At 46.1% G+C, this 12,991-nt stretch overlaps 1 protein-coding gene across 1 annotated transcript in view; it reads left to right on the top strand.

Annotated features, from left to right (window-relative positions):
* The first annotated feature begins 190 nt into the window (after window positions 1-190).
* Window positions 191-12,991, top strand: part of LOC147365309 (uncharacterized) — a 71,935-nt gene continuing 59,134 nt past the window's right edge. Inside the window, exons 1-2 of the mRNA XM_086322888.1 lie at window positions 191-323; window positions 5,729-5,839. Of these exons, the coding sequence (XP_086179014.1) occupies window positions 5,771-5,839 (69 nt within the window). The 5' untranslated portion in view covers window positions 191-323; window positions 5,729-5,770. The remainder of the gene's footprint in view (window positions 324-5,728; window positions 5,840-12,991) is intronic.

Below are 12,991 nucleotides of genomic sequence, written 5' to 3'. Positions count from 1 at the left end.
GAGCCCCCTCACCAATGGCCTTGCCGCCCAGGAACCCTGCAGGGCAGAAGTTGGGGAGGGGATAGCAGTCTGAATAGCGGTCTTGGATGGCTGGAAGCTGGCACCTGTGAACAAGCACCCATGATGGTGATGCATCCGGAACCAGGCTGCCCAGCCAACCAGTGCTTTCCCACCGGAGCTCTTTGCTCTGGGCTCCTCTGCCGTTGATTTCCCAGGTCCCGCCTTGCATTTTCTCCCTCATCTTCACATGTGGGGAGCCCCTGACCGGCTGCTGAAGACCCCCAGACAAGCCTTCAGCTTCCAGATCATGGAAGGCAGCATGGGTGAGAATATGGGATGGAGAGGGTGGGGGAAGTCTCAGTGAAAGTGTGGGAGAAACCTCTTCAGTTTTTCTTTCCTCAGAACATTCTTTGGGTCTGTCTTCCAGACCATGCAAGACAGGAACTTCCTAGTGGTCCAGTGGTTAAGACTCCGTGCCTCCAATGCAGGGGGCACAGTTCCATCCCTGGTGGGGAAAACTAGCATGCCTTGCGGTGCGGCCAAAAAAGGAAATTAAAAAAAAAAAAAAAAAAACCTCCCCCTCCCCGCCCAACAAAACAAAACAGGCGGACCTCATTTCATCTCTGTTTAGGAGAATGATTAGAGTCTGCCTCTTTACTAGCCTCGAGTCTTTGCTGTTTTTATCTAGCATTGACTACTATTTAAGGAATGAAGGTTTTCTTGGCTACTTTGTTTTCCCTCATCCTCACACAGAAGGTGTGAGAATAAGCTCGAGAGTTTTCCAAGGGCAGGGAGCAGACCTGAGGCAGGGGCTGGGGTCCCGGTCTGACAGGCCTTGGCACTACACAGAGCATATCGCCTGGGATAAGGCGCCGTCTTGGAAGAGGGGAGCCTGGGTCCTTCTCCATAGGCGGTCTCGCTGAACCATGATGGTGTCTCCCTCCTAAGGAGGAAGTACCCACGGATACCAGAGATGGGAGCAGAAGCTTTCTGAAACAGCCATGGATCCAAACTGTCAAAGATAGTGAAAGATTCTAAGGCTTATATAAAAATATATCCTTGCATGCTAAGTCACTTCAGTGACTCTTTTTGACCCCCAACTCTTTTCAACCCCACAGATTGTAGCCCACCAGGCTCCTCTGTCCGTGGGATTTTCCAGACAAGAATATTGGAGTGGGTTGCCATGCCTCCTCCAGGGGATCTTCCCAACCCAGGGATCCAAGCCCTGTCTTTTGTCTCCTACATTGACAGGCAGATTCTTTACCACTAGCGCCACTTGGGAACCCCATGTAAACATATATGTGTGTTAGTAGCTGAGTTGTGTCTGACTTTTTGTGACCCCAGGGACTGTTGCCCACCAGGCTCCTAGGCTCACGGAATTCTTCAGGCAAGAATACTGGAGTGAGTTGCCATTCCCTTCTCCAGAGGATCTTCCCAGCCCAGAAATCGAACCTGGGTTTCCTGCATTGCAGGCAGATTCTTTACTATCTGAGCCACCAGGGAAGTCCTATAAACATATAAACATATGTAATCTGTATATTATATAAATATATATTTATTTAAATATATATGTGTTTTTAAGTTTACAAAATCATACAGAAAATACATGAATATATTCACATTTCAAAGAAATGGCAACCATCTCTGAAATATATGGAGTGAAAAAGGGTAAAGTCCTTTTCCTTGTCCCTTTCTACCACCATCCCTCTCCTAGGTGGCCACTTCTGACAACTGGCCACTGTCCCTCCCTGCATTTCCTCCCTCTTTTCATGCAAATTGGGGATATGCAAGTTGCTTTGTTTGATGTTCCACGTTAGTGGAGCTAAACTGGTAAGTGTTTGGCAACTTTTTTTTTATTTTATTTTATAATGTATGTTGGAGACCTTTCTGGATCAGTGCACCCAGCACTGCCTCATTCATTTTAATGCCTTCCCAGCACTCCATTGTATGGATGGTCCATGATTGATCTTACCAGTCCCCTGTGGAGGGACATTTTTTTTCTTTCCGATGCTTTGCTCTCACAAAGAATGCTGCAATGAATATTTCTGTTCATGTAATTTCATACCCACGTGTGTGTGCTGCTGCTGCTGCTAAGTCGCTTCAGTCGTGTCCGACTCTTCGCGATCCCATGGACTGCGGCCCACCAGGCTCCTCCGTCCATGGGATTTTCCAGGCAAGAGCACTGGAGTGGGGTGCCATCGCCTTCTCCACTGTATGTGTATATCTATTCCTAAACATGGAATTGCTGAGTCAATTGTGCTTTCAATAGATGTTGCCAAGTTGTCTTTCTTTAGAGATAACCTCATTCTTTTTAACTGAAGTATACTCAACACCAACATTTACCTAACACAACCAGTCAGAGATGAGATGAAACTGTGGCTCAGTATGTGGGGACCCAACCCTGCATTTTGCTCATGGTTGGGGAAGGACTTAACTCCTGTTGGGAGCTCAGTGGCAAGAGGGGTGGGTGTATTTGCTCTAGTTAGTCCCTGAAGAAACCATCACTGATCCACAACTTTACAGTTTACAAAAATACATTTCTGTGCATAATCTATCTCCTATTAAATGAGGAAGGGCTACATTACTCACTTGCATCCCATTCTATAGATGAGAAAACTGAGGCTTGAAAGAGTCATACTCAAATGACCGGCATGACCAGGGTCTAAGACTCCAACTTTCAGGTGTTTTTCCACTGTGTCAACAGCCTTCCCTTTTTTCTCTGGGACACTACTTCTGTCTCCCCAATCCTTACCACCCCCTATATACCAAATCCTCCCCAAAACATTGCTGCTCTCAGAATCACCCCCAACCCCAAAGCCTAGGGCTTTGATAAACCCAGGAATATGCAGTAAGATTAGAAGTGTTTCGGATTGGCCTGAAACACACCCATGAGGCTACCCCGGTGGGAGAATTTATAACATCTTACTGCTCAGTTCAGTTCAGTTCAGTCGCTCTGTTAAGTCCGACTGTTTGCTACCTCATGGACTGCAGCACGCCAGGCTTCCCTGTCCATCACCAACTCCCAGAGCTTATTCAAACTCATGTCCATCGAATTGGTGATACCATCCAACCATCTCATCCTCTGTCATCCCCTTCTCCTCCTTCCAGCATCAGGGTCTTTTCAAATGAGTCAGTTCTTCGCATCACGTGGCCAAAGTAATTGGAGTTTCAGCTTCAACATCAGTCCTTCCAACGAATATTCAGGACTGATTTCCTTTAGGATGGACTGGTTGGATCTCTTTGCAGTCCAAGTGACTCTCAAGAGTCTTCTCCAACACTACAGTTCAAAAGCATCATTCTTTGGCGCTCACCTTTCTTTATAGTACAACTCTCACATCCATACATGACTACTGGAAAAACCATAGCTTTGACTAGACAGATCTTTGTAGGCAAAGTAGTATCTCTGCTTTTTAATATCCTGTCTAGGCTGATCATCTTCCAAGGAGCAAGTGTCTTTTAATTCATGGCTGCAGTCACCATGGTTGGAGCCCCCCAAAATAGTCTCTCACTGTTTCTATTGTTTCCCATCTATTTGCTGTGAAGTGATGGGACCAGATGCCTCGATCTTAGATTTCTGAATGTTGAGTTTTAAGCCAACTCTTACTGCTCAGACTGGCTCAAGGACAGATGTGAGGCCTGGACTCCTTTCTACCCACCCCCTCAGCCCCCAGACCAGAAAATCAGTTAAGTTTTGGTTCAGTTCAGTCGCTCAGTTGCGTTTGACTCTTTGTGACCCCATGGACTGCAGCACACCAGGCTTCCCTGTCCCAGAGCTTCCCAACTCCCAGAGCTTACTCAAACTCATGTCCATAGAATCAGTAATGCCATCCAACCATCTCATCCTCTGTTGTCCCCTTCTCCTGCCTTCAATCTTTCCCAGCATCAGGGTCTCTTCAAATAAGTCAGTTTTTTGCATCAGGTGGCCAAACTATTGGAGTTTCAGCATCAGCATCAGTCCTTCCAATGAATATTCAGGACTGATTTCCTTTAGGATGGACTAGTTTGACCTCCTTGCAGTCCAAGGGACTCTCAAGAATCTTCTCCAACACCACAGTTCAAAAGCATCAATTCTTCGGCGCTCAGCTTTCTTTATAGTCCAACTCTCACATCCATACATGACTACTGGAAAAACCATAGCTTTGACTAGACAAATCTTTGTAGGCAAAGTAATGTCTCTGCTTTTTAACATGCTCTCTAGGTTGGTCATAGCTTTCCTTCCAAGGAGCAAGCAGCTACTCCATGGTGTCACAAAGAGTCGGACGCAACTGAGGAATTAACACTAACTAACCAGGAGATCAGCCCTGGGATTTCTTTGGAAGGAATGATACTAAAGCTGAAACTCCAGTACTTTGGCCATCTCATGCGAAGAGTTGACTCACTGGAAAAGACTCTGATGCTGGGAGGGATTGGGGGCAGGAGGAGAAGGGGACGACAGAGGATGAGATGGCTGGATGGCATCACTGACTTGATGGACATGAGCGAACTCCGAGAGTTGGTGATGGACAGGGAGGCCTGGTGTGCTGCAATTCATGGGGTCGCAAAGAGTTGGACATGACTGAACGACTAAACTAACTAACCAGGTACTGATGCTGGGAGGGATTGGGGGCAGGAGGAGAAGGGGACAACAGAGGATGAGATGGCTGGATGCCATCACCGACTCGATGCACGTGACTTTGGGTGAACTCCAGGAGTTGGTGATGGACAGGGTGGCCTGGCATGCTGCGATTCATGGGGTCGAAAAGAGTCAGACATGACTGAGCGACTGAACTGAACTGAACCAGGTACTAATGGTACCTGGTTTCAGGACCTACAGAAGCTCAGGTTCTAGATGTCTGATTGCAGAAAGAATTCAGTGAGAGACAAAGTGATAGGTAAGAAGTGGATTTATTCAGATTCAGCGAGAAGCACTCTGCCCAGATAGACTGTGGGCCATCGTAGAGGGCAATTGAGGCCACGAAGTATGGTGTAGTTAGTTTTTGTAAGCTGGGTAATTTCATATGCTAACGAGTGGGAGGATTATTCAAACAATTTTGGGGAGTTCAGTTCAGTTCAGTCACTCAGTCGCATCCAATTCTTTGCAACTCCATGGACTGCAACATGCCAGGCTTCCCTGTCCATCACCAACTCCCAGAGTTTACTCAAACTCATATCCATTGAGTTAGTGATGCCATCCAACCGTCTCATCCTCTGTTGTCTGGGTTTTGGCTGGGTTTAAGTCCTAGTCACATGGGTTTGCATCCCAAGCAGGGTTTCAGCTGGGTTTGAGTCCTAACCGTATGGGTTCAAGTCCTAAGCAGAGTTTTGGCTGGGTTTGGGTCCCAGCACATGAGTTCAAGTCCCAGTTCCAGTCCCAATCTGAGGTAAACGGTTTCAGCATCCCTATACAACTGCCCACTCTTCATGAAACCCAACATAAAAGCACTCAGGGCTTTTTTTTCAGGTCTTCATTTCCTTGTACAGGCTCATGTCACATAAAAGTCTAACTCTACGGGCATGCTTTTCTCCTGTTATTGTCAGTTTAATTTTCCGACTCATTCAGGGACCCTAAGAGGGTCAGGAGAATTCTTCCTTTCCCTATAGTTCCTGGGTATTCTCAGGATGCTTGTGTAATCTTTTCCCCTTGAACCTGGTCTAGACCTAGTGACCCACTTCTAAGGAACAGAATACGGCAGAAGTGAGGAGAGGTCACTCCCAGGGTCAAGTCACAGGAGGACTGATTGCCTTCCAGGTCACTCACTTGCCCTCAGGAAAGCCAGCAGCCATGTGAGCTATGCCATGGAGGAGCCCACAAGATGAGAAACTGATGAGCCAGCAAAGACCTGAGATTGTGAACAGCCAGGTGAGTGAACTTGGAAGTGGATGCTCTCGCAGTCAAGTTTTGGGATGACTGCAGCCCCAGTCCACTCCTAGATCACAGCCCTCTGAGAGACCCTGACCCAGAGGCATCTAGCCAAGTTCCTGGATTCCTGAACCACAGAAACTGAGATTACAAATTCTCATTAGTTAAGCCACAGAGTTTGAGGGTAACTTGCTACTCAGACAAAGGTAGCTAATAATGCACTTTTTACAGTTTCCAGTTCTCTATTGCTGGATGTCTGGGCTATGTTTAACTTCTCATTAATATAAAATCCAGTTTAGTGAATATCTTCCTAACCAATCAACTTTTTCTGAATTTAAGGTCACTTTCTAAGAGTGATCCCAGCAGGGAGATGATTGAAGCCATGATTCAAATATGTCCAATTTTTCATGTGTGTTAGTTGCTCGGTCATGTCTGACTCTTTGCAACCCCATGGATTATAGCCCACCAGACTCCTCGGTCTATGAAATTCTCTAGGCAAGAATACTGGAGTGGGTAGCCATTCCCTTCTCCAGGGGATCTTCCTGATGCAGAGACTGAACCCAGGTATCCTGCACTGAGGCAGATTCTTTACCGTTTGAGCCACCAGGGACCCCCAAATTGCTGTCCTCTAAGGAAGCGAGTGATCCAGTTGGGCCACCAGGAGCATTCAGGTCCCCATTCCCATACACCCTTGGCCACATATTCCTTTGTCTCCTTGATCATCTATAGCTACCAGGTAATCATAATACTTTCCCCACCTACTTCACAGGGTTATTGTCTGACTTGAAATCAAAATTATGCAAATAAAAAGTGCCCTGGAGAATATACAGTGTTCTGATGGCTGACAGAGTTTAGGGTTTTTCTTAGAATCTCAGTATTTCTCAGAGTTCAGCCCCTCTGCATTTCATAGAAGAGGAAGCAGGGGCTTGGAATGGCCTAGGGCTGTGCTGGGGGTCACACAGTAATTCATGGCAGGGCAGGGCCAGGACAACCCGGGTCCTTGGCCTCCGTGTGTGGACATCTCCTGACCTATTCAGTCTCCCAGCTTGCCTGAACCAATCATTCAGACAGAACCACAGGGCTCTCTTTCAACCTCCGAGGACTCATAAAATCTTCACATTTTAAGGAAAGCCGGCCCCAACCCTCCCTCCCTTTGCTAATCTGGCCACCTAATGAACTGCCTCCTCTTCACCCCATGTGGCTCTGCTCAGCTCAGCCCTTCCACATCTCAGGGAAAGGGACGCTCACTCCCACCTCCTCCTCTCTCCAAGACCCCAGTCTTAGGCCATGAACCCCAGCCCGGGCTGCTTCCACCCCCTTGTCATTGTAGCCAAGAAAACAGGAAGTGTCTGAGTCACCCACTGTCCCCTGGGCTTTGGCTGTCTGGACCCGAGTTCTGGAGTCAGGGGAGGACATGGAGGGAGCATGTTGGCCTTATGGAAGCCAGGCCTGTCTGTGGAGCCCACATGCCCCGCACTTCCTTGCAGCTTGTGAGACCCCAAAGAGCCTATGGTCCAAGAACCACCCCAGTTCTTGGGAAGAAAGAAGGAGTATTCCCTTAAGATGTAGAATTTTTGTGTTGGTTCTACTTCCAACCAGTTATGGGCCATGAACTTGTCCGATGGTTCTCAAACTTGGTTATATCTTAGAATCACCTGGGCTCTACTCAGAGAGATTCAGACTTAATTTTTTTAAAAAACTCAGGTCTTCCATAAAGGTTCAATGGCTAAGATTCTGCACTCCCAATGCAGGGGGTCTGGATTCAATCCCTGGTCAGGGAACTGGATTGCATAGTCTGCAACTAAAGGTCCTGAGAGCTGCAACTGAGACCTGGCACAGCTAAATAAATATTTTAAAATAAAGAAATAAATAAAAGTTCCCAGGTGATTTCTAGGCACACCCAGGCTTGATAAGCATTGGGCTATCTTACTCACCTCCTTAAGCCTCAGTCTCCCACCTGTCAAATGGGGCTAAATATGCCTGCTTTCCCCAGCCGCTGAGCAATACACACTCCTAGATGTGTGCAAGCATGCTGAATGTGCAAGGACTAGTGGAACGTGTCTTCCTGTGGCCACATGCGAGAGCTTGGGCGGAAGTGAAGGACCTGAGGGTTTCCTTACCTCAGGACCCAGATCAAGGTGACAGAGGCAGGACCTTGACAAACGTGCTCAAGAGCCTTAGCAAGCCTGTCCCCTGTCCCTCAGTGGTCGTCCTCCAAAGTACTCAGTACTGAGCAGAGGATATGTAGGGTGAAAACAGCAGGCACCTCAGGCCCAGCCCCCAAGGAGGAGAAAGGCAGGAACACAACCACCCAAAACACGAGGCAGGGGAATAAGAAGGGTTCTAAGAGAGGAAGATGAAAAAGGAGAAAAGGCTGTATTCTAGCTGGAGGGAGTAGGGAAGCCTTCCTGTAGGAAAGGGCACAGCAAGCATCCATCTTTGGGTGTGGGATCCCCGAAGGAGGGAACCGCAGGAACAAAGGTTTAAAGAGAGGAAGGCAAGTGTAATCAGGACTTCCTAGGGTCACCTAGGGTGTGAGTTGTGAATGGAGGGGATGTGACAAGCAGGAGGCCAACGTGCAGCCCTCTTCTAGCCCTTCTCCTATGAACATACACGTACGCACTGCATGATTCCATTGATGAAAAACAGCAAGCACTTTTGTCTGATAGTGTGATCTGATCATGTTGTGTTGTTGTTGTTGTTCCGGTGCTAAGTTCAGGCTTTGCAATCCCATGGAATGCAGTCCTTCCCTGTCCTTCACTGTCTCCCGAAGTTGACTCAAACTCATGTCCATTGAGTCAGTGATGCCATCCAACCATCTCATCTTCTGTCGTCCCCTTCTCCTCCTGCCTTCAATCTTTCCCAGCATCAGGGTATTTTCCAATGAGTCAGTTCTTCGCATCAGGTGGCCAAAGTATTGGAGCTTCAGCATCAGTCCTTCCAATGAATATTCAGGACTGGTTTCCTTTAGGATGGACTGGATTGATCTCATTGCTGTCCAGGGGACTCTCAAGAGTGTTCTCCAGCACCAGAGTTTGAAAATATCAGTTCTTCAGCACTCAGCCTTCTTTATGATCCAACTCTCACATCCATACATGACCACTGGAAAAACCATAGCCTTGACTAGATGGACCTTTGTTGACAAAGTAATGTCTCTGCTTTTGAATATGCTGTCTAGGTTGGTCATAACTTTCCTTCCAAGGAGCAAGCGTCTCTTAGTTTCATGGCTGCAGTCACCGTGTCTCTGTATCTACTGTTTCATTTGGTCATTGGTTGTGTTGTCTTCTCATCTTTCCTGCCTAGTTTTCTTCGATAGTAGGATGGATGTTTGAAAGGTAACCTTTAGAAGTTACTTGAGGGAATTGCCTGGCGGTCCATTGGTTAGGACTCTGCATTCTCATTGCCAAGGGCCCAGGTTCAATCCCTATTTGGGGTACTAAAATCCCACAAGCCTCTATATAGGGCCAAAAAAAAAAAAAATTTACCTGAGGCCTAAAATGATGTCATCGTCCTTCAATTAGGATTTTAGTTAGCTTCTGCCGTGTCTAGGGCATCCCATGATCACCTTAGTCCAGTTTCAAGGCTGAAGACCTCATGGCTTACCCAGATATCAAAGCCAGCCTGTGAAGACCAATTTGTTTCTGGTTCACCCTTACACTTTTCTTCTTCTTCTTCTTTTTGACCATGCTGTGTGGCTTGTGGAATCTGAATTCTCCAACCAGGGATTGAACCTGGACCTTTAGCCCACTGGACGGACAGCCAGGGTATTTCCACCATTACTCCTTTTTTTTTTTAATAGTTACTGTTTATCAAATTTTGAATCAACTAACCTTTGATATTGGTTTAAAAATTTTTTTTTTTTACTTTTAGTTTTGGCTGAGCTGGGTCTTCGTTTCTGTGTGGGCTTTTCTCCAGCTTCGGCGAGCAGGGGCTACTCTTTAGTTGCGGTGCTTGGGCTTCTCATTGTGGTGGCTTCTCTGGTGTGGAGCACGGGCTCGAGGGCACACAGCCTCAGGAGTTGTGGCGCGTGGGCTCAGTGGTTGTGGCTCCCGGGCTCTAGAGCACAGGCTCAATCGCTGTGGCGTATGGGCTTAGTTGTTCTGCGGCATGTGGGATCTTTCTGATCAGAGATTGACCCGTGTCTCCTGCATTGGCAGGCAGATTCTTTACCACTGAGCCACCAGGGAAGCCCCTCTACCCTCACTCTTAAATCGAAGTGTTTTAATTTCCCAATCCCAGTTCTCTGCCCTAAGTTCTGTTCCCTGACTCCCTCCTCAAGGATCTCAGAGATCACGTGCAGCTTCTCAGCTTCTTCCCTGATCGGAGAACTCTACCATGGCAGGAGGGCCTCCCAACTCTGGGCTCTCTAGCTGGGCAATTTCTTCATATATGGTTAGGTTTTTGATGCTTTTAAGATTATTTAAAATATTATGGCCAGTTTTTTTTAAGTTGTCTTTATCAGCAAGGTGGGTCTGAGTCATCTAAATCTGTCCTCTCTAATTCAATTCTGACATGATAGTTTTTCTACTTAATTTTTTGATCCTAAAACTGTACCCTTTTTATACTGAAAAAATTATATCTAAAATATATACTTATTTGATTTTTCTGACCAAAAATAAGTTCAAAACAACAGTACCAATATGACTTTAAAAATCGCAGCCAGAGGCATCCATCCAGCACCTTCTGATGAGACTTGGTCTCTGCAGCTCATTGGGATCTCACTCTAGTCTTTCCTCAGGCTGTGGTGGCTGCCCCAGCACAACACCTCTCCTCTCTGGGCCAAGGGGTGAGTGAAACTAGGGGTTTGCTTCTAGACTTTAAGTCCAGCTTGCAACCCTTGTTTTTCTCTTTATATGCAGCAAATTTTAACAACCTCCTTTGAGAGGTCTTGGAATAACGTTTGGTCCAGTCTATAAACTAAAATACCTTAAATATTTTAAACTTTGTCTAAAAATGAGACTTCCTATTTTAGTACTCTGTTCCTAACTTAACCAAGAAGAGCTTCCTTCCTACTAGGTAATCCTTAGAACCAATTAAGTTAAACTCATAAAACATTTAAATTAAATAACAGTAAAAATGGCTTCCCTGGTGGCTCAGATGGTAAAGAATCTGCCTGCAATGCAGGAGACCCAGGTTCAATCCCTGGGTAGTGAAGATCCCCTGGAGAAGGGAATGGCAACCCACTCCAGTATTCTTACCTGGAGAATCCCATGGACAGAGGACCCTGGCGGGCTACATTCCATGGGGTCGCAAAGAGTTGGACACGACTGAGCAACCAACACTTTCACTTTCAAAAATTATGGTGAATTTGAAGTTCTCTTATGGGTTCTAGTTTTGTATATAGACTTGATAAGAGTTCAACCTAAAACTCTCAGTTTAAATTACTCAATTTTACACTTTCAATTATTTGTTAAAAGGCTGTCATTCTAGAAGATCAAATTATCTAATAGATTACAAGCATTATAAATACCAAACATGCAAAAATTACTTCTTTTTAAAAAAATTTTTTTATTTGGCTATGCCAGATCTTTATTGCAGCAGGCAGGATTTTTAGTTGTGGCTTGTGGGATCTTCAGTTTTAGCATGTGAAATCTTAGTTGCAGGATGTGGGATCTACTTCCCTGACCAGGAAGTGAACCTGGCCTCCTGCATTGGGCGCATGGAGTCCTAGCCACTGGCCCACCAGGGAAGTCCCCAGATTACTTCTTACGACAAAAATATCAGTGTCGTGGTCACGTAGCCCGTATCCCTGGTGCCAAATTTCTCACATACCTCCTAGTTCTTCTGGTGCAGTACCCCTCTCAGGCTGATAGCCTGATTGCATTTTGACTCTTAAACTGGGTGTGGTGGGCACAATAATACCACCCCCTGCCAAAGATGTCCATATCCTAATCTCCAGAATCTGTGAATACGTAACTTACGTGACAAAAGGGACTTCACAGACATGATTGAGTTAAGGATCTTGAGATGGCAGATTAGTCTGCATTATCCAGGTGGCTCCAGTATAATCACAGATCCTCATAAGAGAAAGAGGGAGGCAGGAAAGTCAGAGATAGAGTTGAGGGTAACAGAAGCAGAGGTTGGAGTGATGTGATTGCTGGCTGGCAGGGAGCCATGAGCCAAGAAATGAGAGTGGTGTCTAGAAGCTGGAGGAGGTATGGAAGCAGATTCTCTGCTAGAGCCTTCAGCAGAAACGCAGCTCTGCGACACCTTGATTTTAGCCCTGTGAGACCCACTGGGGAATTCTGTTACCCAGGACTGCAAGATAATAAATCAGTGTAATTTTCAGCCACTAAGTTTGTGATAATTTGCTAGAGCAGCAGTAGGAAACTAATGACATTATACACTAAGTCCCCGCATATGAACAAGTTCCATTCCAAGAACACATTCATAAGTCTAATTTGTTCGTAAGTCCAACAAAGTTAGCCTAGGTACCCAACCAACACAATCAGCTGTATAGTACCGCACTGTTATAGGTTTATAATATGTGTGCTCAGTCGCGTCCAACTCTCTGTGACTTCATGGACTGAAGCCCGCCAGGCTCCTCTGTCCCTGGGATTTTTCAGGCAAGAAACTGGAGTGGGTTGCCATTTTCTTCCCTGGGGGATTTTCCCTACCCAGGGATTGAACCTAAGTCTCTTGCATCTCCTGCATTGGCAGGAGATGGATTCTTTACCATTAGCACCACCTGGGAAGGCCCTTTTGACACACACAATACATAAAAAACAAACAAAAGAGTAAAGAAAATATTTTTCATCTGACAGTATAGTAATTTGAAATGTACAGAAGTACAGTACAAGAGCTGGCCTACAGGGGCTGGCATCAAATGACCGGGCAAGAAGAGTTACTGACTGGAGACGGGAGAGGAGGTGGGAGACGGTAGAGCTGAAGGATCGTCAGCAACAGGAGACAGAGGGCGAGCTGCAATCTCACTCATGCCTGATGTTGAAGGCACAGGTTCTTATTTCTTGCTGGATCCTACTCTATCTACCGTCTAGAAAAAAGAGATCCAGTGATGTCCGGGTAGCTCACATCTTTGAAAGTTCACAATTTGAAAGTTTGTATGTAGGTACTTCCTATATAAATAGAATTTTTGACTTAACCCTAAGGCCTCTGAATTCTATGTGATCCTAAGATATTCAAATATCCATT

The sequence above is a fragment of the Bos grunniens genome, chromosome 10 (assembly GCF_055505025.1).
Source record: "Bos grunniens cultivar Pamir isolate PY7600 chromosome 10, Bosgru_T2T1.0, whole genome shotgun sequence".
Taxonomy (NCBI): Eukaryota; Metazoa; Chordata; class Mammalia; order Artiodactyla; family Bovidae; genus Bos; species Bos grunniens.
The sequence above is the reverse complement of the archived record's forward strand: the minus strand, read 5'-3'. Positions and strand labels throughout refer to the sequence as shown.